Raw genomic sequence first — 24,809 nt, 5'->3', positions numbered from 1 at the left:
CTTCTCATCTTTAGGAAGAATAGGACCTGATCATAGGAATGTTCTAATGAGTAAATGGGAGAACTAATATACAATTTGGCACACAGTACCAAATATAATCAATATATTTTATTTTGGTCATTGCAAATAAGATTTATAATAATATCTATAGCTGGACGCCAGTGGCTCACACCTGTAATTCTAGCTACTCAGGAGTTGGAGATCTGAGGATTACAGTTCAAAGCCAGCCCGGGCAGGAAAAGTTTATGAGACTCTTATCTCCAATAAACCACCAGAAAACTGGAAGTGGTGCTGTGGCTCAAGTGGTAGTGAGCTTGCCTTGAGCTGAAGAGCTGAGGGACAGCTCTCAGGCCCAGAGTTCAAGCACCATGACGGACCCAAAAAAAACACAGCACGATAATAATTGAATATCTGATGCTATTCAACAGTAGTTTATAATGTATTCCTAAAGAATTCTAGAAGAGGTGTTTCTTTCTCTACTTAAAATAACCCTAACACCCAGGATATTGCAAAGATTATGATTTCTAAAAATAAAAGGAATAATTACACACAAAAAATTGTTTGTCCTGAAAAATGTTATTCTTGTCACAGGCTTGCATTTTAAGGTTAGAGTCTTGGGCTTTATGGGGATAATATTCTGAGCTACAGCTTTGTCAAGCAGAGAGTCTGTTCTGCGTTTTGATATAAGCCTCACATTTTATTAATGGAACAGTGTTCTGAGAAAGAAAATTAATTTTCTTTGAGCCAAATTGAAGTAAGACTTGGGGAAGGAATAATCCCATTCACACACCATCAGGAACTGTAACAATGGAGAAGAATTGGATTATGACTCATCCAAGGGCCTGAAATTACTTGCAATATCCTTGAAACGAACCAAGAACTATTAGAACACCTTGGAAAGCAGTATGAATAGGCAGATGTCATGAAGCTTTAGAAGTCAGGACAATAGCACTCAAGTGTTGCTAAAGGTGAGTTGGATAGATTTACTGGCTTTTGCCTGTGGTTCTGAGGTATAGGTGATCTCTCTGGCAGGTCATTTATTTTAGTAAAACTGCCTATAATGATGGAAAATTACTTTTCATCTTGAGTGCAAGGTCACAGAAGTTCTGAAAGATGCTCATTTCACTTTATCTTCTCTGTAGTTGAGAGTGCAGGCATGAAATTGCAAAAGGAATGTGGTAAATTGGCCAGGTGATTAGGAGGATTATAAGAAAGGGAAGGACAGAGGAACTGCTTTCCTGCAGGACTGGAAGTTTCTTTGTAAATCAGTGGCTGGGTTAAGCAGAAAGAACAAAGATAGGAGAGTGGCTAGTATTGTCTCTGAGATGCATATAGCTAGTGGCTTGTAGCTGCTTGGGAGGCTGAGATTGGGAGGATCTTGGTTCCAGGCCATCCTGAGAAGACAATCCAAGAGACTCCATCTCCCAAGAGAGAAGCTGATTTCAGTGGCACATGTTCATAATCTCAGCAACAGCAGGAAGCACAAACATAGGTGGAGTACAGCTCCACCTTGTGTACCTGGGCAAAAACTAAGACCCGATCTCAACAATAATGAATGTGAAATAGGGCTCTAGGTCTGGCTGAAGTGGTAAAATACTAGCCTCTCAAGCACAAAGCACCGATTCCAAACCCCATACAAACAAAAAAACACCATAAATAAAACTAAGATGTAGAAATCAGGTGTCTTTGTTTTCAGTCAACTTTGCATTTAATTTATCATTCCTATATGGTAAATACTTGAAACCATCAAGATCATAATCATTTTTTGTAACACATTAAGCAATGTGTTAGGTACTTTATTTTATGGCACTTTAGTATTATTTTATGCCAAAATATTTTTATTATTGCTATTTATTGCTGAGGTATTGTTTTACAAATGAGACCATTAAAGGTCACTATTAAGTGTCTCACTTGGCTTCATGATGTTTAGAAGCACAGACATTTAAACCTAGAGTGGCTTTTTTTTTAACTTTTTTTTTTTCTTGTCTTTTTTGGTATTGGGGAGAGAATCCAGGACATTGCAATTTCTAGGCAAGTGCTTTGCCACTGAGCTACATCCCAGCCCCTAGAGTTTCTTAAATCTAAAACCTGTTACTTGTATCAACAGCTTTATGAATTTGTAGAAACTGCAGTTAATAACTTTCTGTGCTTGGTATAATAAGTCCATTGTGGTGCCTTACACTTTCCATGGCTCTTTTTACCTGTGAAACTGGCTACATTATTTCTTAACCTCAGGTATTGATTATTATAATACAGTATTTCACTGATCCTATTTTATTGTGTTTTTAAAAATTATATTTGTTAATATTCAGTCTCATGAATAATATACTTTTAAGTATTGGAAAACTACCACATTGGTAGTTAATATAGGTTATCTAAAATGCTTATTTTTGCTCCAAATGTCAAATATTATCACTGATAGCAAATTTTTTTTCCATTTTTTCTAAGATGTAGTTTTGGAGAAATGTCTTTCAAATACCAAAATTATTTCATCATAGTTCACAGGTCATTTTTAGAGGTAAACTGGCATTTCAGGAAAAAAAACTGGTTAGTTCAGCTTGTAACTCAAACAACTGCCCAAATGCTTTTCTTAAAACAACCATGATAGTTTGGTGTGCAGTAGAAGTACCTTTGCAAGCTTCCTGTTTTGTCATACAATCAAGAAAATGGGTGGTCTTAGGATCAAGTGTTAATAAAATCAGTGATTTTTATTGTTATGCAAAGGATTTTCTTTTTTTTTTTTGGTCCGGTCATGGGGCCTGAACTCTGGGCCTGGGCGCTGTCCCTCAGCTCTTCAGCTCAAGGCTAGTGCTCTACCACTTGAGCCACAGCGCCACTTCCGGATTTTTGTCTTTTTGCTTACGTGGTGCTGAGGAATCGAACCCAGGGCCTCTGGCATGCAAGGCAAGTGCTCTACCACTGAGCCACCTTCCCAGCCCGCAAAGGATTTTCTTAAATGTGTCTGGCTCCCTCCCATCTTTTCCTGATTGTACAAAGTGAAAAATGCAACAAAGGCGTGTGTTCTATGGGGACACTTTCTTTTTTACACCAGGAATATCAGCTTCATCAGATTAAAAACAAGGAATGTGCTGGTCACTGGTATCTCATCCCTGTAATCCTACCTATTCAGGAATCAAGATCTGAGGATCTTGATTCTAAGACATCTTGGGCAGAAATGTCATGTGACTCTTATCTCTAGTGAGCCACAAAATAGTCAGAAGTGGAGCTGTGGCTAAAGTGGTAAAAGCCCAGTGACAGTGTCCAGGCCCTGAGTTCAAGAACTAGGACTGGCACAAAGGAGAACAAAAACAAATTATAGCTCCCTCCTGCCCCAACTTACGATTATTAATATATTTAAGAAAATAATGTTACACTCACAACTGCCCTGGGAAGGTTTTGGGGATTCCTAGTGGTGAATTATTGGATACGCTTAGAAATCACTGCAATGTCTCCTAACAGATTTGGTGACCAAAGTTGAATTTGGCTGGTGCTTATCTTTCTTTTGTTCTCTATGATAATCCAGCAACTTCTCTCCAAAGTAAACCAGCAAAGAGAATTCATTAATTCTCCTGTGCATTTTCTGGTCATTTTTCTTTCTTTCCTTCTTTTTTTCTTCATTGTTGGTGGGTCTTGAATTCTGTGCCTTGGCGCTGTCCCTCAGCTCTTCAGCTCAAGGCAAGTGCTCTGCCACTTGAGCCACAACACCACTTCTGGTTTTCTGGTGGTTAATTGGAGATAAGAATCTCATGGATGTTCCTGTCCTGGCTGGCTATGAACTGTGATCCTCAGATCTCACCCTCTTGAGTAGCTAGGATTACAGGCGTGAGCCACTGGCTCCTGGCCTGGTCATTTTTCTTTATCCTGGAAACTAAAACCAGAAGGGTTCCTTGAAATTTAATTTTCCATGCAAGGATAACTATCTTCTAAAACTAGGGATGGCAAGGAAAGCAAAACTTTGAAACAAAGCTTTGAGTGACCTGTAGTACAACAGGGACTATTAGTATTTGTTCCTAAGACCCTTCTTTAGATACAGTTTTTCAGTGTTACTTTTCATTATTTCTGTCCCTTCTGTCTTCTAAATATCTGATTTGAAATTTTCTTAAATTCAAGTTTGTAACATATGGTGATTACATTTGAATCTGTGAGGTACTTGGGAAGTAATATGTGCTGCCAGAGTTAGAAATAATTCTGTTTTTCAAACCTGTAATCACCCAATTTGAGACTGATTGCTTCTTGGCAACGTATAAAAAATTCTGTGTAGGGTGTGCAGAGATGAAAATTGAAATAATTTATTCCAGGATCCCTAAATATACAATAAAGTTATTGTATGATCAAGTACATAAGTCTGCAAAATGAAGCATTCATAATCTTTTAATGTCTTCAGATTCAAAGTATTTCTTTAAAAGTTGTCCGTTTTCAACTTAGAATTTTTTCCTTACTCTTCTCTTTTAATGGAATTTTGCTCTTTCAGTTCTGTTCTCTTCCATGAAGAATAGCCCAAGCAGGGAAGGAGTTGGGACTAAGAGCTGGGGAGAGTTAGGACTGACCTTTTCTTCTCATTTATATCCTCATTATTGAATTAATCAAGAGGCCATAGTAGCCAATCCTGAAGGATTTATGTCTCATTTGTCTTATATTATGTAGGAGGACCATAAAATGCCCAGGGAACATCTTGTAGCTTAGAAAAAGAAGTTCCCTTCAGTGCATGAAATCAACCCAGAGGCAAGGCATGTTATGTGCCAGCTAGTATTTTAGGACTGAAAAAGCAGTCCTGTGTTTGACTTTGAAAATTATCTTTAAGGAACTTTCATTCAAAGACAGCAAGTTCTGATGGGCCATTGGTAAGGATGTTGAAGTAAAGTGAAATAAACCAATTAATCTTTATTCTTGCATGATTATATGTGTGTGTTGTATCAGACATTTGCTTTGGTTTTTGGCCATTTTCTGTATGCATACATGCACTCGTGTGTGTGTGTGTGTGTGTGTTTTCCATATCTGGGTCATTTGCTTCCTATACTGTTTGTGAGATAGAGATGCTGCCAGCTATGAGAGTGCCCTGAAGAATCTGTATTCTCTGAATGCAGACTTTGCAGAAGAAACTTCAATGGCTATTTTTTCTCTTCTCCTAAGTTAGTAGACAGCTGCAGTGGAAAATGTGAAATTGAGACCATTCCGGGAAAAAAAATGGACCTTTGTGGTTATTTTTCATATTAGCAAGATCCCCATTGTCAAGAGCCATTTTTACACTGCGTAGTCATAGCTCATTGTCCAGATTAGTGGAAAAGCATAAGCATGACATAGGGTCCCGATTTAAAGAGTTGTAGCCATCCAATCTTGATAGTGAGCTCTTGGCTTTCTTAGGTCTTCTGCCAGTTATAAAAATGAAAGACCTTCTATTTCTAAACTTCCTATTTATCATCATTTAAAAACGTTCTGTCTCCCAATCATCATTTAAAAACATTCTGTCTCCCAAGACTAAGAGCATAGGGAATAATTAAAATAAGGTATATAGAAGCAGATATTGTAAGATCACGTGTGTGGTTGTTTGGCAAACTTCAGCCTTGACCAGCAAACAACTTGTTTGTTGTGTTTGGGTCTCATAACAAAGCCACTTTGTGAGACCAAACAGATGGTGTTCTCCTTGCCAGTGTTGCCACTCTAGGATCTTTACAAGTGTTACATGCTTACACACAGCTGTTTTACGTGCATATGTCTGATGGGAACTCTGTCTAGGATATACTTTAGGGGAAAGGACAAGATGTCTAATTTCCCACCTTGTCTCCTAGAAGTACTTATCCACCTTAGTTTACTCAGGAGATGGCAGGCTAGAAGAAAGATGGAGCTTGCTTGAAGATAAGACAAAAATAAACAACAACAGCAGCAACACACCACCACTCTTCCCACACAACCCAAATAAAAAAAAAGAAAGCAGACACTGAGCACACCACATCTTTTCTTTGCTGAAGACATAGATCTCCAGGGTTGCTTATCCTCAGGACACATGGTATAGGATTATTCTCTTTTTTAGTTTGTTATTGGGGCTTGGGCTCAGGGCCTGGGTGCTGTCCTAAACCTTTTTTGTTCAAGGCTAGTGCTCTGTCATTTGAGCCACAGCTCCACTTCTGGCTTTTTGATGCCTCCTAATTGGTGTTAAGAGTCTCACTGACTTTCTGCCCAGACTGGCTTTGAACTGAGATCCTCAGATCTCAGCTTCCTTAGTAGCTAGGGTTAGAGGCAAGAGCTGCTGCACCTGGACTGCTTTCATCGTAATAGCCAGCAAAACTGGCTTCCCTAGTAGCTGCCCTACCCATGGCCCACCAACTTTTTTTTTTTGCATGGTGTTCATGGAGGAAAGTTACCTCTCTGGAGTGCATTTGACAGACCAGTGCCCTCTAGTGTCATTTCAGTGACATCAGCTTACCTCTTATTAATTGGTGGTTTTCATTCCAAGTAAAAGTTTTGCCAGGTACCACACATTTTTTTGAAGATGAAGTCCCCCAGAGGAAATCTGTAAAATGGGGTGATGGGTGTTTATACTCAGCCTCTAAAAAGCTTCTTTGGCTACCCGTGTATCATAGTTGTTCTGCAGCTATTAAGCACCATTCGAATACAAATTGGTATAATTTTTTTAAATGAATTTTTAACCATTGTTTGTCACATGTTGGCCTTGTTGATGGTCTGCGGTGCCGGCAGCCTTTAAAAAGGTTTTAGCATTCATGGAAAAAATTAAGCAAATCATTATCCTTATTGAATTTCCAGAAGCCCATAACCACTGGCCTCTCATTGGCTGGTTTAGTGGTTTGTTCAGCTGAGTGTGCCAAGGAGTTGAGCATGGATTTGGAGTCGTGCCTAGATTTCAGTGGCTACAGCATCATTTCCTCAGTCTGCCTCATTCTCTGTGTAGCCTGGGTGCTCACAGCAAGCAGGCTGTGAATTAGTTGTGGTAGAAAAAGTATATCTAGAATGTTACTTTTTAAAGGAACTCTTTTATAGGTTATCTTAAGTCTCCAGAGGAGTAAAAATACAAAGGTGGCACATGTGCACTCTTTTCTCCTTATTCTTGCATGTTGAAGTGTTGTGGTTTCCTACCATCTCTCAAAGCCCTACCTCAGGTGAAATAGTCCAACTTCTCTGTATTTCCTTTCAGCCACTGAATGTTTCCGGTGGAAAACTACAATTTTCCGCTGTGTCCTTTCCTTGGCAGAACATGTGATCAGTGTCTCCAATTATTATTATTGTTTTTCTTCCACAGATGGGTCAGAGAATTTTTGAATGAAGAAAACAAAGGCCTTGATGTTCTAGTGGAATATCTGTCATTTGCTCAATATGCAGTAACGTAAGTAAAACTTGGCTTGCTTGCATTTGGATTTCACATGGTCATAGAAGATACAGCACTGTGGTAAAATTCTGCACTGCAAGCAGATGTGAGGGGTTTAAGGAGATTTGTTTCTGTTTTTGTTAAAAAAAAAACAAATCACATAATTTAGGTTAGAAATGCATTTAGGGAAGAAATGAAACACAAGAGTGAAAATCACTTTGGGGGTGAAGTGGAACTCCCATCAATCTTTAGGAACTCTTTTTTTTAATAGAAAAAGTATCTTGGGGGTCAAACCTAGGCTCTTCTTCATACTAGACAAGTGCTCTGTCACTGTGCTAAATCCCCAAAGAAATACTTTCTTGAGGACTTAAGTTTCACATCTTTGTAGGATAGAACATTCTAGCAGTTACTGAGAGCGCAGGATAAAAAAGACTGAATGCCTTTTAATTAAAAAAAAAATTTTGTATGAAAGTTTGAGGTATTGAAGGATTGGACTCAGGACCTTGGACATGCTAATTAAGCACATACTCTACTAATGAACTACATTCCTGCTCCATCTCTTAACTTAATTAAAAATTTTTTTTTTAAGTACTAGAGTTTGAATTCAGGGCCTCACATTCACATGGTTGCTTGCTTATTAGCTTAGTGTCTTGAATTATGTCTCCATGTCTCTAGCCCTGCTCTTTGCTGATTTTTTTGTTTGTTTGTTTGTTCTTGCTTTTTTGTTTGTTTTAAAGAGATAGGGACTTCTTGCCTGGGTTGACTTTGAATCACCATCCTACATGTCTCAGCTTCCTGAGTATCTAGGATTACAAGCACAAGTCACTGCTGCCCAGCTACTATGCTTCTACTTTAAAAATAATACAGCGATGTTGTAGATCAGTGGTAGACCAAACACTTGCTTGGCATACATGATGCCCATGGTTCAATCCCTAGTACTGAGACAAAGAAAAATAAAAGATGCTTGTATGTGTATGTGTATGTGTATGTGTATGTGTGTATACATACTGTATGTATATGTGTATAACTGCATTGACAAAGGTTTGCAGACATAGATAGTGACATAGTGGCCCTGGAGTAAGGAATAAAATTGTCTTTTTCTTTATGTGTATTAGTATTATTTTAATTTCTTGCCCACAAGTTGAAGGGGGGTGGGAATACTGAAACAGAGTAGGAAAATTAAAACTTACTTAACTTTGTTTTTGTTATTTCATAAAATCCAATTTTCTTAGCTTCTGATATATTTACAAAAGGACTGGAAAGTGTACATTTGAAAAGAGGCATTCTCTTTTCTACATTTTGTCCTTCAATTAGCAACACTCCAATATCCACAGATAGTGTTTTGTACATGCTGACTGAAGCAGTAATACTGTGCTTTTATTTTCACTCAGCAATGCTTGTGCCCAGATGCAGGAGAGTTTTTTTTTTTTTTTCCTTATCCTCTACTCTTCCTTTTAAAAGGAGTCACTTGTTTTTGTCTCACTCCAAACCAGTCCTAAGACCTAAACAGATATTATAATCCCTATTATTTGTGAGGAGAAAACTCTATTATTCTTGCTTTTTAGATTCAGAAACTAAACTGTTAACTGAAATTGGCTTGATGGTTTCTGTTTTGGTATTTCTCATGTATTGCATGAAACATATTAAAAAAGTAAAGCTCAGTGCACAAGTTCATATCTCCTTGAGAAATTGTCCTCTCAAATACAGTCGTAGGTTTTAGAGCATGTTCTGTAATGGATATTTTTTTGCCTATCTTCATTATGTCAAAGCTCATGAATCTCTCTGATGCTTCATCTTATATGCCAAAATAGAATAATAATCTCTGTTGCATATTGTAAAATCTAAGGTAATGTTTATGGAACAGGGAGGACTAAGAATAACTAGGAACAATGCACAAGAAAAGAATGTTTGCTGCAATCAATGCTTTCCCTACATGAAACTGGGATTACGTTGTACTAGTGGAGAAAGATTAAGGTACTCTATGGAAATTCTAATAGTCTACTGCAAAGTAAATAGATCAGAACTCAGTTCTTCTCTCCTAATCTTGAGCCTTTGGTTTTCTTTGCTTGTGGCATTAGCTTTTAATTAAGCCCTTATTTGCTTTACTTTTGATCAAACTGGATAAGAAATTTCATGGAGACATATAATTTGTCTTTTTATTTTAAAGCTAAGGGGCCTTTTTGTTTTTTAATACTGTTCTTTGTGTACCAATTTCCCAACCTATGGATGTGAGACATTAGGCTCAGCTCTTGTCTAAGAACTAAGGGTGTGTTCACTAAGGTGGGTGTGTCCTGTTTCTACTGGGCACAGATGGGGATGAGCTGAGAAGAATGCATGCATTCTAGATGGCTGAATGTGTCAGGGTTGCAGAGAGACCTAGTGAGTGTGCTGGTGCCATGAGTGATCTTGGCACCATCAACTTCTCTTCCCCAATCAATTATAGCCTTCTATTTGGAGTATTTCAAGTTTTCTTCTATACTAAATTCTGCCTCTTTGTCATCTGCATTGCATCTTGCATCAAAAGTCATAAGGAAATTGCCTGTGGCTAGACCTTTGTATTGTCTTTGGATTGGCCTCTTCTCTCTGATTAGATTTTAACAGATAGAATAGAGTGCATTATGTGCTTTTCTGGGGTGATGTATTTTATTTTGGCAGAAAGGAAAAGCCATAGATAGTTTTCAGTATACATTATTTTTTTCTTCAAGACCTTCCAAAATCTTGCAAAGGATATTAGTTATTGATACTATCTGTTTATTCTGCTGTCTGAGCAGGTGTTGCCTGGTGGATCTATGGGTAGAAACCATTGATACAAAGTTTTTTTTTTCTTTGAGAAAGCAGAATTACTGGTTTTATGTAGGAGTTTGGGGGTATATATAGGGCCTTCTTAGTTAAAAATTTGGTTCCTAAAACTATACCAGAATGAGCACTGTAACTTGCCATTTATTCTAATGTGGTTAACATGAGTAATAACCTCGAAAAATGTCAGAGAAACAGCAGTCTTACTTAAAGAGTACCACATTGGGGAGAGATTCCAAAATCAAAACAAGTCCATAACTACACTAGTAATGTATCACATATGGTTGGAAAAGTGTACTTGCCAACACACTAGAAGAAAATGCTCAGTGAAAATTGATGGGTAGGAATAAATTAGTATATGCTGAACATATTAACTTGTTAAAGCAAAATGAAGACAGCCATAAGATTTTTTTTCCCCCTTCCAACATAGCAATGTTAGTAATTGGTAAGCTAGCAAGCCTCACAGGAAAAATACAAATAATAGAACACTACTTTTTGCTATTGCTCCATGATTCTTTTGCCAGCTTATGTATTTGTCATTTGGTGCTTGAAAGCCCACACTGAGACCATAGTAATTCTTTTATATTTCTTTTTTAGTTTTGACTGCAAACTCTTCCCATATCAAGGTGAAGATGTGTTCTTGGAACTGTATGTTATATACTTCCGTGTCTGTGTGTGACAGTCAGATTTTAAGTCTTCAGTGGTATTCTCCTGTTGTTTTAGTTTTGACTTCGAAAGTGTGGAAAGTACAGTAGAGAATTCGGTGGACAAATCAAAGCCCTGGAGTAGATCCATCGAGGACCTGCACAGAGGGAGCAACCTGCCCTCACCAGTGGGCAACAGTGTTTCCCGCTCTGGAAGGCATTCCGTGCTGCGGTAAGTGCCTTTGGTCCGGAGGCTGCTTTGGTGAGGTTTCCTGGCACTGCAGGATTGTCCCTTCTGCTGGTTCCAGACAGTGTCAATGCCTCTTGCCGCACACTTTCATTTTCAGGACTCTGAAAGAATGTTTCTGCAAGTCATAGGTGCTTCCCATAAGCAGTATTCTATAGATTTAAAGAGCTTTCTAGAAGCACAGTACATTGATTTTTACAGGTGGTGAAAAATTCTGCAGACTGATGCCTCAGAGTAGGATTAAGTAGGTAAGTTTGGGAAACTGGGTTGATGTTGACATTGTGATGTGTTGGTGTTTCCAGTGTAGGGGCAGCACCTTGAGCCCAGTTGCCCTTCATACCCTTTTACTGTCCGTTCTTTCTCTTCTGGTAGCTCAGTTGTGTGTGTGTGTGTGTGTGTGTATGTGTGTGTGTGTGTGTGTGTGTGTGTGTGTGTGTGTGTGTGTGTGTGTGTGTGTGTGTGTGTGTGATGGGTTCATAAAGATGCAGAATGCTGAGCCAGGTGCCGGTGGCTCACACTTATAATCCTAGCTACTCAGGAGGATCTGAAGATTGCAGTTCAAAGCCAGCCCAAGCAGGAAAGTCCATGAGACTCATATCTCCAATAAACCACCAGAAAACTGGAAGTGGTAGAGTGCTAGCCTTGAGCTGAAGAGCTGAGGAACAGTGCCCAGGCCCAGAGTTCAAGCCCCATGACCGACCCAAAAAAAAAAAAAAAGATGTAGAACGCTTCAGTGATAATTTTTTAATTACTATAATACCTTTAGTCAGTTTTATTTTGCTTAGGCATGCTTAATTGTCAACTTTTTATTTCCTCCTGGGAATTCCCTATAATGTCTCTTCTTCCTGAAATATTACTAGATTAAGAGAATGAGACTGACTACCTTTGTCACTTACGGGTATATTATCATTCATCTTTGATCTTTCATTAATTAATACATAATACATATTTTTTATCAGTTAAAAGGTAGAAACTGGATGAACTCAGCCTGGAAAAAGAGTTAGTGAGACTCCATTTCATCCAATTAATGGAGTATAGTAATTCATGCCTATAATAGTAGCTGTGAGGAAGGTATAGGTAATAGAATTGTAGTTCAAAATTAGCCTTGGGCAGAAACATAAGACCCTGAAAAACAACAAAGGTAAAAAGGGTTAGTTGTGCAGCTTAAGTGGGAGAGCATCTGCCTAACAAATGCTAAGACTCAGTTCAAACCCCAGGCCCTACTCCCTTCCCCATTTTTTTGTTTTGAGCTTTCCTAGTTTGTCAGACATTGTACTTAGTATTAATTGTAAATTGGTGAGTAAATCTATGCTGTTGCCATCTAGAGCAAGATGCCCATGAGTTTAATAGAAATTTTTATTAATAAGACCCTCGTTTGAAAATTTTGTTTCTTCCCTGAAGCTTGAAAACTTTCTCTCACTGATTTCAGACATGCTTTGGCAAAGTAACACTATTTCTTCAGGGGTTAAGATCGCCATGGATTTTGGGTCCTTGTGGTAAGAATCTCTGTGTCACATTACGGTCAGTGAATATGAGGCTTTCAGACCTTTCACATTTGATTGCCTTTAATTACCTCTGTCCCTTTGACTTGGATTTTTGGTCATGGAAAAAAAAAATCTCTATAATGAAGTTCAGTTCTGCTGAAAGACTTGATGTTTGAATATGAGGCCTCCTATAAACCATTCAGATTTTCCGTGTTAACAAATTCCCAAAATACTAGCAAGTATAGAATAATTTGATTCAAAAATAATAAAGCGTACTGTTTCAGTTCACTTCATGTTATTTGCAATGTGTCAAGAGTTATAGGATCTTTTATGTTATCTACTTTCACATGTGAGTAGAAGAATATGTAGACTGATTTGGAAGTTAAGAGAAAGGCAACTAATTGTGCCCAAAAGGTTGTGTAATCATTTTGGTACTCAAATGGAAATTCTCACCAGTAATCTAACTTTAGTTATGTGCAAGGGATTTAACTTATGAAGTATATTTCAATTTGGTGTTCCATTATTTCTTATTTATGAAGTAGTCTATATTGGCCAGCTTGCATCCTAATGAGGATTCATTTTTCTGACTAATAACTCATTATGCCTTTTTAGAAACTATTAAAAACTATTCCTTGTGAGCACATTATTTCCAGTAGAATGAGAAAATGAGGAAAATATATGAGAAATATCCCAGATCCAAGATTTGGGAGGGATGTGATCCTAGAACCTAGAAAGTGGAGTACAGGAATGGTGTAATTTGCTTCACAGTTGGTTCAAGGGTGATCCTAGAATTCATATTAATCAGAAAGCTCAGTCAAAAGTACATCAGAGGATGTGATGCAAATGTAACTTGGAGAAAGGTGGAACTATATGATGTTGCTGGTTTGCAGGTAGGCTTGAAGAGGACAGACTGAGAAACCATCATTACATTCTTCTGTTCTGTGTTTCAACAGTTTCAAGGCCAGAAAGGGAGCATTATAATTCCATTCATTTTGGCTTCATGCTTTCTAACAACAATCAATCAACACAATAGTAGCTTTCATTCCCATACTATCTTGAAACTTTTTGTTGTTGTTGCTATTTTTAAGTAATGTGTAGCAATGATTGTCCAGTTCTTCATGGTTCAAGAATTTGTGCCTGAGTTCTAGTTGTATGCTTGGTCATTGGAGTGTGTGTGTGTGTGTGTGTGTGTGTGTGTGTGTGTGTGTGTGTGTGTGTGTGTGTGTGTGTGTGTGTGTGTGTGTGTGTGTGTGTGTGTGTGTGTGAGAGAGGGAGAGAGAGAGAGGGAGAGGGAGAGGGAGAGAGAGAGAGAGACTGACTTCTACAAAAGACCAATCCAAGTACAGGCATAAAGTATGTGTTGCTTTTCATATACCCAAAGAGTGTTTACATTTTTTTCTCTTCCTTTTTCTCCCCTCTCTTTCTCTGTTCCTCACACTCTTTGTTGTTTGGCCTTCTTTTTCTTGTCTTTTTCATACTGTCTTCTCACTTGTGGTTGTCTACTGTACTTTGTCCTTTCTTGTCACACTGTCTCCTCATGTTCTGGTTCTGTTCTTCTCTTGGCATCACCACTAGATTGCTTTCTCTGCCTGGGTATCTTCAGTTCTAATGCCACCAGAGCTGCTTCTCCCTTTGCTGCCTCTGGAGCAGCTTCAGTTTACACATTGATGATGAGGCTTTAAACTGGAACATCTCGTAAGTCCTGGGTAGAAATGACATCCAAGTCAGCTGAGAATGCATGGAGGCAGGGTCTTATAACTGCCCTCCATGTTATAATATGATAACCTTGTGGCTTAGCCCAACCCCTTGTCTTGAGATAAAACCCACTGATGAACTCTGTTATCATATTATGATTCCTCATGTTAAGAACTTGAACTTTTAAGGTATATTGTATTTTTATTAATGTAGAGGGTTTTTTTGCAAGAGAAAAAGGAATTCACACTCTGTGGGGATAATTTATTCTGGCAGCTTTTTTTAAACTAGTAAGTGTCTCTATCTGAATTTGGATTTCTGTCCTCTCCCACACCCCTTTCTAATCTCTAGATAGTAGCGTAGATTCTTATCTAGTATTACTTGGCAAAAATGACTAGGTAAATTAGAACAAATGAGCTCTCAGGAAATTTAACAACATCTTGTAAGTGAGGCTTGATTAGAGGAAAAATACTGTTCTATAATATAACGATTTCTAATAAAAATTGTAATGGTAGCAGTTTCCTCCTTATGTTCAGTCTTTATTTATTTATTGAATTAAAAAATTGTTATTAGGTGATCTACAGAGGGGTTATAGTTACATAAGTCAGGGAAAGAGTACATTTCTTTTTGGACATTGTCATCCCTTCCCTTACTCTCTCCCAGCTTTTCTCCTCCCATCCCCACCCACATCATGTCCAGTGGGTACCATTGTTGCATTTGTTTAACCCTTCAGTCTTTATTTGTAGCTACTTAAAATTGATTTTCAAGCTTTTAGCAACATGGCATACTCATTGAGTTATTTTGGATTCTGTATTACATATATTTGAATCCAGAGGGGAAGTGTTGATAGTAATGAAGTAAATGAGCTATTTGTGCTATCTTAGAGCCTTGTGTGCCTTTTTTTGAGATAGGTTTCTGCCAATGTGGTTGTCAATTTAGCTAAAGTACATGATGCAATGTGTGCCTACATGTCCACATCAAGGCTCTGTTATTTCAGAGGCAAGAGAAAATAATTTTTAAAAATTTGAGGATGTCTAGATTTATATTATTGGACTTCAGTAAAGAAAAATGCCAGGAAGTGTTGCTGTGGCTCAAGTGGTAGAGAGCTAGCCTTGAGCTGAAGAGCTGAGGGAAAACTCCCAGCCCAGAGTTCAAACCCCACGACCACTAAAAAAAAAAAAAAAAATAAAAAATAAAATAATGCCAGTCAGGCATTGGTGGCTGACATTGACAATCCTAGCTACTCTGGAGATTGAGATCTGAGAATTTCGGTTTCAGAGCCAACATGGTTAGATAAATCCCAGAGATTCTAATCTCCAGTCAACCAGCAAAAAGCCAGAACTAGAGGCCTGGCTCAAATGGCAGAGCATTTGCCTTGAGCAAAAAATAAGCTAGGACTTGAGGCCCTACATTCAAGTCCTTCCTTGTTTCTAGTGCAGGGGAAAAAGTATATTCCATGTTTTCCATTGGAAACTTACTGTAATGATACTGGTTGCAAAAATGATGACAAGGAAGTGGCACTGTGGCTCAAGTGGTAGAGTGCTAGCCTTGAGATGAAGAACTGAGGGACAGTGTCCAGGCCCAGAGTTCAAGCCCCACGACTGAAAAAAAAAAAACCCAAAAAGTTTCCTGCAAAAAATGATGATAGATTTACATTTAGTTTAGCCATGTACCATCCTAGCAGATTTGTTCAGCATTTTCTAGTAGACTGGACTTAACTTTTCTTATCTTTAAAAAACGTTTCAGGGCTGGGAAGGTGGCTCAGTGGTAGAGTGCTTGCCTTGCATGCATGAGGCCCTGGGTTCGATTCCTCAGCACCACATAAGCAAAAAGAAAAAAAAATGTTTCAGTACTGGGGGTTGAACTTAGGGCATTGTGCTTATTACTAGGCAAGTGATCTAAAGCCATGCATTATCCCTTCTTGGGAAAGGTCTCACATTTTTGCCTGAACCAGACTGGGCTGTGGCCTTCCTATTTACGCTTCCCGCATTGCTAGGGTGACTGTTTGGAACACAGTCCTCCCAATCTCTGCCACTTGAGTAGCTGGGGATTATAGCTTGCCCTACCTCATTCTTATGTCTCTTCTCCAGGGGTCGGGGGAAAGGTTATCTGACTAGTGTATTTTTTTTTTTTTGGGTCCAGTCGTGGGGCCTGAACTCTGGGCCTGGGTGCTGTCCCTCAGCTCTTCAGCTCAAGGCTAGCACTCTACCACTTGAGCCACAGCGCCACTTCCGGCTTTTTTCTTTTTGCTTATGTGGTGCTGAGGAATCGAACTCAGGGCCTCGAGCATGCAAGGCAAGCGCTCTACCACTGAGCCAACTTCCCAGCCCATGACTAGTGTATTTTTTAAGGCATCTGTCTCATATGGAGCTTCTGATTGTGGCCATGATAGGCTCTGCAACCTACCTCATATGTTTTCAAATTAAGGTAACAATTTCTTAAGAAAATCTGGTAGACCAGTAAGTGAAGATGACAGCAAACTGCCCCCTTTGTGGTCTAACTTAATACATAAGAGGTACCTTATAAAGTGCTAGAGATATAGCAGAGTATATTAAATAACATATTTGTACACGCTAGGCTTATAGGGGACCTATTCATATTCGTGGCATTATCATTTCATGAAATCTTGGGGACCATTCCAGGATTTTTTAGCCCTATTTTGAAGATGGGGAAACTAGATACCAGAGAAGTTGCACAATCATGATTTGTAATCAAAGTACTCTTAGGTTCTTTCTATTGTGTTGTGGTGTTTTTACTGAGAAAAACTGTGTTTATGTTTGTCCTCATGTGGCTGTGTGCCAAATACATTAGATGTCATGTTTGTGTAATCAAAACTAAGGATGTAGGAATTCAGAAACTCGCTGTAGATGTGAAATGCCAAGAGTAAGACCTGGAGGAGTGGTTGGGAGTGGAAAGGAGTTCACAGAGTGTGGCAGTAGCTAGGTTCTTTTAGAAACAAGGACTGCATAGATCTGGCTGGGGAAGTGCAGAGCTAGCTGAAGTAATGTTTTGAAAGCCAGACTGTGCAGTTGTCATTGTAGCTTATTGGTAATGATTTATAGAAAGTTTATGAAAAGAAGGAATAATTTAGCTTGCACATTGAAATATTCTGGCTTAAAGGTCACAGGAAGAAGATGATTTCCTTGAATAGTTTTTGTGTGGGGATATATCCTGCTTAATTAGCCATTAATTAGCCATTCTTTTTTTTTTTTTTTGTCAGCCATGGGGCTTGAACTCTGGGCCTGGGCACTGTCCCTCTGCTCATCACCTCAAGTGCTCTACCACTTGAGCCACAGTGTCGCTTCCGGTTTTCTGGTGGTTAATTGGAGAAAAGAGTCTCATGGACTTTCCTGCCGGGGCTGGCTTTAAACAGCAATCCTCAGATCTCACCCTCTTGAGTAGCTAGGATTACAGGCGTGAGCCACTGGCACCTGGCATGGAAATACCATTTTTGATAAAGGGAATATAATGAAAAAAAAACAGAATTCAAGCTAATAATTACTTTCTATTTATTTCATGAGCCCACAGCTAGCTCTTTCAAGTTCTCTAGGAAGTACTGAGAATTTGACTATATGCGCTAATCTAGCTGTTATCTGGTGCTCTAGTAGAATATATAGACAAACCAAATTTCAGCACTTAATAGAAAAACTTTGTTAGGATTTTTGTTTCTCCTGTCTCGCTCCATCTTCTCCTACCTCCCATATTTCCATTACTTCTGAATTGAACTGTTTCAGCTCTGTTTCTTTTGGCTATAGGAACAGTCAGAAAAGTTTCTGGCATATTTTTTAGGCCTCAAGTATATTATGAGTTTAATTGATAGGAAAAATATGCCCAAGTGATGTCATGTCTGAAGGGTAAGAGAGAGGAAACCTAAAACCCCAAATCTTGGTTAAAGTACTATTAGCCCAGACTTTGGAACCATAAAGGGCAAGGATAGTTCTGCCAAATTATGTGACAGACCCCACTGAGGTTGCATTCCAGTGGGTTGAGCCTGTGTATTGGCTTCTAAAGGAGTTCTAATTACTATGCTTATAGGTAGATACTAGTTTGATATCTTAGTAGTTTGAAAGATTGTTTAAAAGTACTTTCAATAAGGGAAAATATATATTATTTCTTTTGTTTATTATTAGGATGTATATATTACAAATCTCTCAACTGTTGGCCTGAAAGTTCCATAGAAAGATTTTGCCAGACTTTGGGAGACCCTCATTGGGCCATGTCAGAGAATATTCAAGGATAATAGAAGCATTGAAAGAGATTCAGACTTACACACACTCACAGACTGGATTCTCCAGGATCAAACCCAGGACCTTGAGCATGCTGACCATTCATTTTAACAAGAGCTGCCCTGCCAGTTACCTAGATTGTTTAACTGTCTACAAATTAATGTATGTTGTTAGCTGAGTGCTAGTAGCTCATACCTGTAATCCTACTTGAAAAGATGAAATTGGAGGAGGATCACTGTTCATAGCCAGCTCCCATAGGAAAGTCTGTGAAACTCGTAACTCTAATTAACCAGCAAAAAGCCAGAAGTGAAGGTGTGGCTCAAGTGGTAGAGCACCAGCCTTGGATGAAAAAGCTAGGGTACCATGTCCCGGCTCTGAGTTCAAGCCCCAATACTAGTGTGCATGTATGTGGGGACACACACACACACACACACACACACACACACACACACACACGCACACACACACACACACACACACACACACACACACACACACACACACACACACACAAATACATGTTGTTGATTAGGGCTTTAAGGGGTGAACAGTGGCTTTTGTTTTGTGTTGACTATGTGATCAGAGACATAAATAGAGATCTCTGAGTGATCCAGAGTTTTTCATCCAGCTTTTTTTTTTTTTTTTTTTTTTTTGTCGGTAATGGGGCTTGAACTCTGGGCTTCATCCAGCTTTTACTCAGGAATAGAGATTGTTTCTCTGTACTCAGAAATGTTGCAGACACATCACTTATCACTTGTTCTTATGTCTATTACCTAGTATTTTTTCTTTTTTTAATTCTTTTTTTTTCCTTTTTGCTGGAGATAAAACATGCCAGGCAAGGGCTCTACCACTTGAATTATACCCCAGCTCTTTTGCTTTTATTTTGTTTTTGAGCAGTCTACTTTTTGCCCAGGTAAGCCTTGAATTCTTACTTTTGCCCAGGTAAGCCTTGAATTCTTAATCTTCCTGATTCTTCCTCATGAGTAGTTGGTATTACAAGGGTGCACCACTATACCTGGCTTGTGTGTGTGTGTGTGTGTGTGTGTGTGTGTGTGTGTGTGTGTGTGTGTGTGTGTGTGTGTGTGTGTGTGTGTGTGTGTGTGTGTGTGTGTGTGTGTGTGTGTGTGTGTGTGTGTGTGTGTGTGTGTTTCTAACCATGAGGGAATAGCTAAAAATTATTGTAGCTTCCTATTTTGGACAAGGATAAAACATGATTGAAACTAGAACTTTACTGAGTGTTTTGTATAATTTAGGTTCTAAGCATATAGTTAGCAGGAGAAATTTCGATGTATCTATTCTGTAGTTAAATGTATTCAAGAGTACAACTTCTCAGGATTTTCTTTGTTGGCCTCACCGCACTGTCTTCCTGAATTAAAAATTAAGGTTTGCTTGCCAGGCAGGATGTCCTCAGTAATCATTTTGAAGAAGTTTCAAACAGAAATGCCTCCCTATAGCATGTGCTACTGGCACCACCTGGTTAAAATTATGGCTGTGTGCCTCTTGGCAGATTTATTGTCATTCATGAGTAACTGGCATAGTAAGCAGGACATATCCTGTATAAGTTTCACAAATACATTCTCAAATATTGCTTAGCTTTTGTTTATATTGTTCATATTGGCACTGACTTATGAGTTCTTCAGTTACCATTACTTCATATGCTGAAATGGGCATGAAACTAATACAAATATTTAGCATTCTTTCCTTTTCTTTTTAAAGCCCCAGCAATGATTACTTTTAGTATAACACCATTAAAATAAGGAAAAATAGAGAAAAAAGAGTAACATTTCCTCATCTACATGCAGGAAATAGAGTTTAAGACTATTTGATTGTGATCTTAAATCAGCTTCATAATTTTCCCATAATTCACAGAGCTTTGTGAATCCTAATTGGCAGCTTTTCTGAGATAGGACCTCATCTGTAAATGCTAACATCTACAGATTTAGTTCAGTACTTGAGAAAGTAGCAGGCAATTCTTAAAGTTGATATAGAAGACAGCTTGAGCATTTTGACGCTGTTAGTTTCTCCATACAAATAGCCCTTCCCCTACATTTCCCCTATATTTTTCCTATAAATGTGAGCTGTTCCAAAAATATGAATGACAGCTTTTGTTTCGCTTTATTTTGTTTTGCCTCCAGGAAAATCCTCTCCAATATACAGGCATCTTGTGCCTCTAAAGCCCTGATTTCTTTTCTTTTCTTATTTATTGTTATTGTAGAGTTCATATACCGAGGAGTTACAGTTACATGAGTTAGGTAATGAGTAATGAGTACAAGTCAGAGAGCACATGCTTGGCAGGCAAGCATGAGATCCTGAATTCAAACTCAGTTCTGCTCCTATTCCTCACTCCCAGAAAAAGAGAAAACTATCCCTCTAGAAGGACACTATCATTACTTAATAACTGATTTCATTAAAGAAATACAATCAGATTAAAATAAATTACAAAAGACAGAGGAAGGGGAGGAGGAACTTCAGCTATGGACTAAGGTGTAAACCTGGATGACCTCTAAGCAGAGTGTCAGCATTCATGCTCAGGCTGGGGTTGTAGTGAAATGTTGAAAGTTGTATTTTAGAAATGGCAGTGGTCTTACTAAGCCTTAAACTCAAACTTCTTTGATTGAGAACTTTCACTGCTAAGATTTTATTTCTAAATATATACAAAGTAGGAAGTCCACCTTTTTATATGAGCAAACATATTTACATATCAACTTTAGTGAGGCAGGTGTGACCTACTGAAGTACTTTCCTAAAACCAAGTTGGTTCACTAATAGGCTTTTATAAAGAATTGTGTGGCTTCTGTTTGGTTGGTTGTGAACGGGACATGAGATTTAAAATAGCTGTCTGGCTGATCTATATGAGACTGTCTTTGCAATTCAGCTTTTACCTGCTCTGTGCTTTAGAGACTTTTGAAAGCTGTTGATGTTAGTCCTACTTTCCTTTAACTTTTGTAATTAGTTCAGTTGAACAAGAAGGAATGCTATTGGGGACTGTGTAGAATATTCCTGACATTGACTCTGTCAGGAATATAATTTTAAAAAACTTTGAAATAAGCTTTTAAATCAAAGTTGGAGTTAACAGAGAAGACCTTTGCTCCTAGCCAATAGTTCAGAAATTTGTATAGAAGCTCTTATGTGTTACTTCTTTTTAGATGCATCGTGTTACATTGCAAATTCTTGACTACTGGTAAGCTAAGATAAATCTCTAGAGAGCTGTACGATGTCAAGTCTATAGAATCAATCTTGTCCTTCAAACATTTGTTCTAGGAAATATAGGCAAATTTCCTTCTATATTTTCAGCTGGCTTCTTAGTTTTGGTGTAGGATCAGGCTGTGGAAACATTTGCATATTACTAAGGTTTTAGAATGTAATATCACAGAGCAAATTGATATGTTCCATAATTGAAAGGTGAGATTAAAAATTAGGTCAAATGATTGGAAGTAAGATTCTAAGCCTTACCTCCTGCGTGGTGCCTCAAGTGACCTTTGCAAACCGAGCTTGGCCCACAAAGACCCAGGGATTATTACTAAATGCCACATATTGTCTGATTTGTTACATGCTGTGAGAGGAGTTGACTTTCATCATCTTTGGGTATCTGACCTGAAAATGTGGTGCCCAGTCTGCAGAATCATAACCAGCAGCCAGATGCTGCTGGTTCAGGCCTGTAATCTTAGCTACTCAGGTTGCTGAGCTCTGAGGATTACTATTTGAAGCCAGCCCAAGCAGGAAAGGCCCATAAGACTCCAATTAACCACCAAAAAAGTCACAAGTGGAGTTGTGGCTCAAGTGGTAATTCTATCCTTGAGCACAAAAGCTCAAGGACAGAGCCCAGGCCCTTAGTTCAAGCCCCAAGACCAGCACAGAACAAAAACCAACACATAATGGGGCTCACAGTAGATTTTATGGTGATAGGTTTTGGTGGTGGTATTTTTGAGAATAGCATCCATTTTTTAAGTGCATGTGGCCTGTCCTAAGTAATGGATCATTTTTGTCAAAGTTTCCCTGTTTATTTGCAGATATAATACTTTGCCAAGCAGAAGAACCCTGAAAAATTCAAGATTAGTGAGTAAGAAAGATGACGTTCATGTCTGCATCATGTGTTTACGAGCCATCATGAATTATCAGGTATGTGTTTGCTTCAGTCCTTTAAAAGAATCTGAATGAATAAATTTCAGGTCTCATTATCTCAAAAATGTATATCTGTTTGAAATAAATACTAGGATTTTAGGAGATGATATATTTTACAAAAAGTTCTGATACTTAGAACTGAATTCATTGCCCTTGTATTTTAATTAGCATTTGTAATCTATAAGGTATTTTGAAACAAGACATTTTCTTCTTGCCATGCTTCACTTGCCTAGAAACCTTGGTAAATGTTTGTGATCATTGCCTCTGGGTTGTGGGCGATAAAGGGTCAACTTTAGAACACAAGAATGAGCTACTTGGTACATGGGTAGTCCATGGTTTCCACAGTTATATGGTGATTGGGTAAGGAGTTATACTTGTTGTCTCTTGGACAAAGTGTTCCTAAACTTTCTAAGAAGTGCCACCTTCTGATGGCTGAGATGTTGATTCACCCGAGAAGCAACACAGCTTGTGGATGGGTTAATTCTAACAGCACAGTGGAAAGCAAGAGCCTGAGACATCTAGTGTGTGAACTGACAGGTCCCATGTATAGAAACAGGTAAAAATTAGAAATAATGGGACAAAATGTAAGAATCAGGCTGGAGTTCCATTTATATGGATGCCACAGGTGGGTCCAGGAGAAATTAAAAATATATGCATAGGTAGCATCTTCATTAGTGTTCAAACCCAGCATAAATGTATTGGTTGTGTTTATGATGTCAAGTATATAAATACTCTTGTCTTAACCAGTTAATATTTTGGTGACTTTGTCAAACAGTTTGTTCTAGATACTAAGAATATAAGATTACATAAATAGGTGCCCAAGAGAACATTCTAGAGAGAGGAAAATGATCATGTATAAATAAATTGGTAAAAGATGTAGTTTTGTAGATGATATAATGATGAAATGAAAAGAAAGCGAACATACAACACATTGTGTATTTTTATAGGTTTGATGTTCTCAGATCCATTAACTCATGAGAGAGCCAGCCTTACAATTCCCCATTTTAATTAGAAGGAAACGGTGACAAAGAGAAGTTAAGCAATTCTTCTAAAGCACAGGGGAGAGTGAAGATCCAAATCTAGGAATCTTTGAACTCAGAGAACTTTTATTAAGTACTGTGGAAAAAGTGAAAAGGATGTAGGAATATTGCTACAACTGTGCATGCAACTTAAAATAGGCCTGCTAGCAAAGTGTCACTAAGGAGAAAACATTTATGAACCATTAACTATGTGAAACAGAGAACTAAGAGAAAGATATTAGGGTAAGAAGACTGTAGATAGAATGCCCAAAGATAGGGATACTGGTCTGCCCAAGCATAGAAAGGAGGTCAGATTGGCTGGATTAGAATGAGGAAGTAGAAGGGTAGAAGACAATGATAGAGTAATACCTTGTCTTGCTAGGACTTTACAAGCCAGTGAGAGGACATTGACTTTGTTATGAATAGAAAACTAATAATTTGCATGTACTGTGACCCCTCTGGCTTGTGTGTTTAAGAGGCCATTCACAGTAACTTTGGTAAGTGCCCATGGTGGTGTGGACCAAGATTATAGGAATGGAGAAGACCAAGCTGGTCAGCTTCTCACTTACGTTGATAAGAAAGGCAACAATCACTGGGTTTGTGCTGAAGGAGAAGGTAAGGAATAGACAGTGGTTCCATCTAGGCACTTTTAAGATGGTGTTGCAATCTACTAAGACAGGGAAGATTGTAAGATGAGCAGATTTCAGAGACATTTTTACAAATTCCATTTGGGTTTTAAACAGAGAGATATCAATTAGACATCAAAATGGTGATCTCTGACGAATAGTGAGTAGCTATCTGGATGTCAAGACAGAGTTCTAGGTTGAGGATAAAAATTTAAGAGTAGTTAATATATAAATGGTAGGGGAAATCTGGAAATGAAATGAACAGGAGTAGATAGAAGAGAGGTCCAAAATAGTTCTGAGGTGTACTTGTTTAAATGTCAGAGAAGAGGAGAATCTGTCTGAAGAACTTGAGAAGTAGAATGGTATGCTTCAAGGTGAAAGGTTTGCTCAGCTTGATCAGATACTGCTGCTGATTAAGTCATGTTATGAAGAGCGAGGCTTGGCCAGTGGCCTCAGCCATGGGCTGTCTCGGGAAGAACAGCTTGAGAGGAGTGATGCAGATGAAAGCCTCATAGGAGTCATTTCTGAGGAAACAGGAAGAGGGACATCAGATACTCTGGAAAGGCAGCAGATGCCCCATGTGTTTGGGTGTATCTTTCGTTTAAAGTATGGTTGAACAATGAGAGGCAGAGGCAG

General features: G+C 38.5%; 1 protein-coding gene across 8 annotated transcripts in view; it reads left to right on the top strand.

The window, feature by feature from the left end:
- Nucleotides 1–24,809, top strand: part of Fmnl2 (formin like 2) — a 294,762-nt gene that overhangs the window by 204,053 nt on the left and 65,900 nt on the right. For all 8 annotated transcript variants that reach the window (XM_070023246.1, XM_070023179.1, XM_070023218.1 and 5 more), the window contains exons 5-7: nucleotides 7,253–7,336; nucleotides 10,838–10,990; nucleotides 22,417–22,525. In XM_070023246.1, the coding sequence (XP_069879347.1) occupies nucleotides 7,253–7,336; nucleotides 10,838–10,990; nucleotides 22,417–22,525 (346 nt within the window). The remainder of the gene's footprint in view (nucleotides 1–7,252; nucleotides 7,337–10,837; nucleotides 10,991–22,416; nucleotides 22,526–24,809) is intronic.

The sequence above is a fragment of the Dipodomys merriami genome, unplaced genomic scaffold (genome assembly GCF_024711535.1).
Source record: "Dipodomys merriami isolate MVZ:Mamm:240054 unplaced genomic scaffold, mDipMer1.0.p SCAF_1, whole genome shotgun sequence".
Classification (NCBI taxonomy): Eukaryota; Metazoa; Chordata; class Mammalia; order Rodentia; family Heteromyidae; genus Dipodomys; species Dipodomys merriami.
The sequence above is the reverse complement of the archived record's forward strand: the minus strand, read 5'-3'. Positions and strand labels throughout refer to the sequence as shown.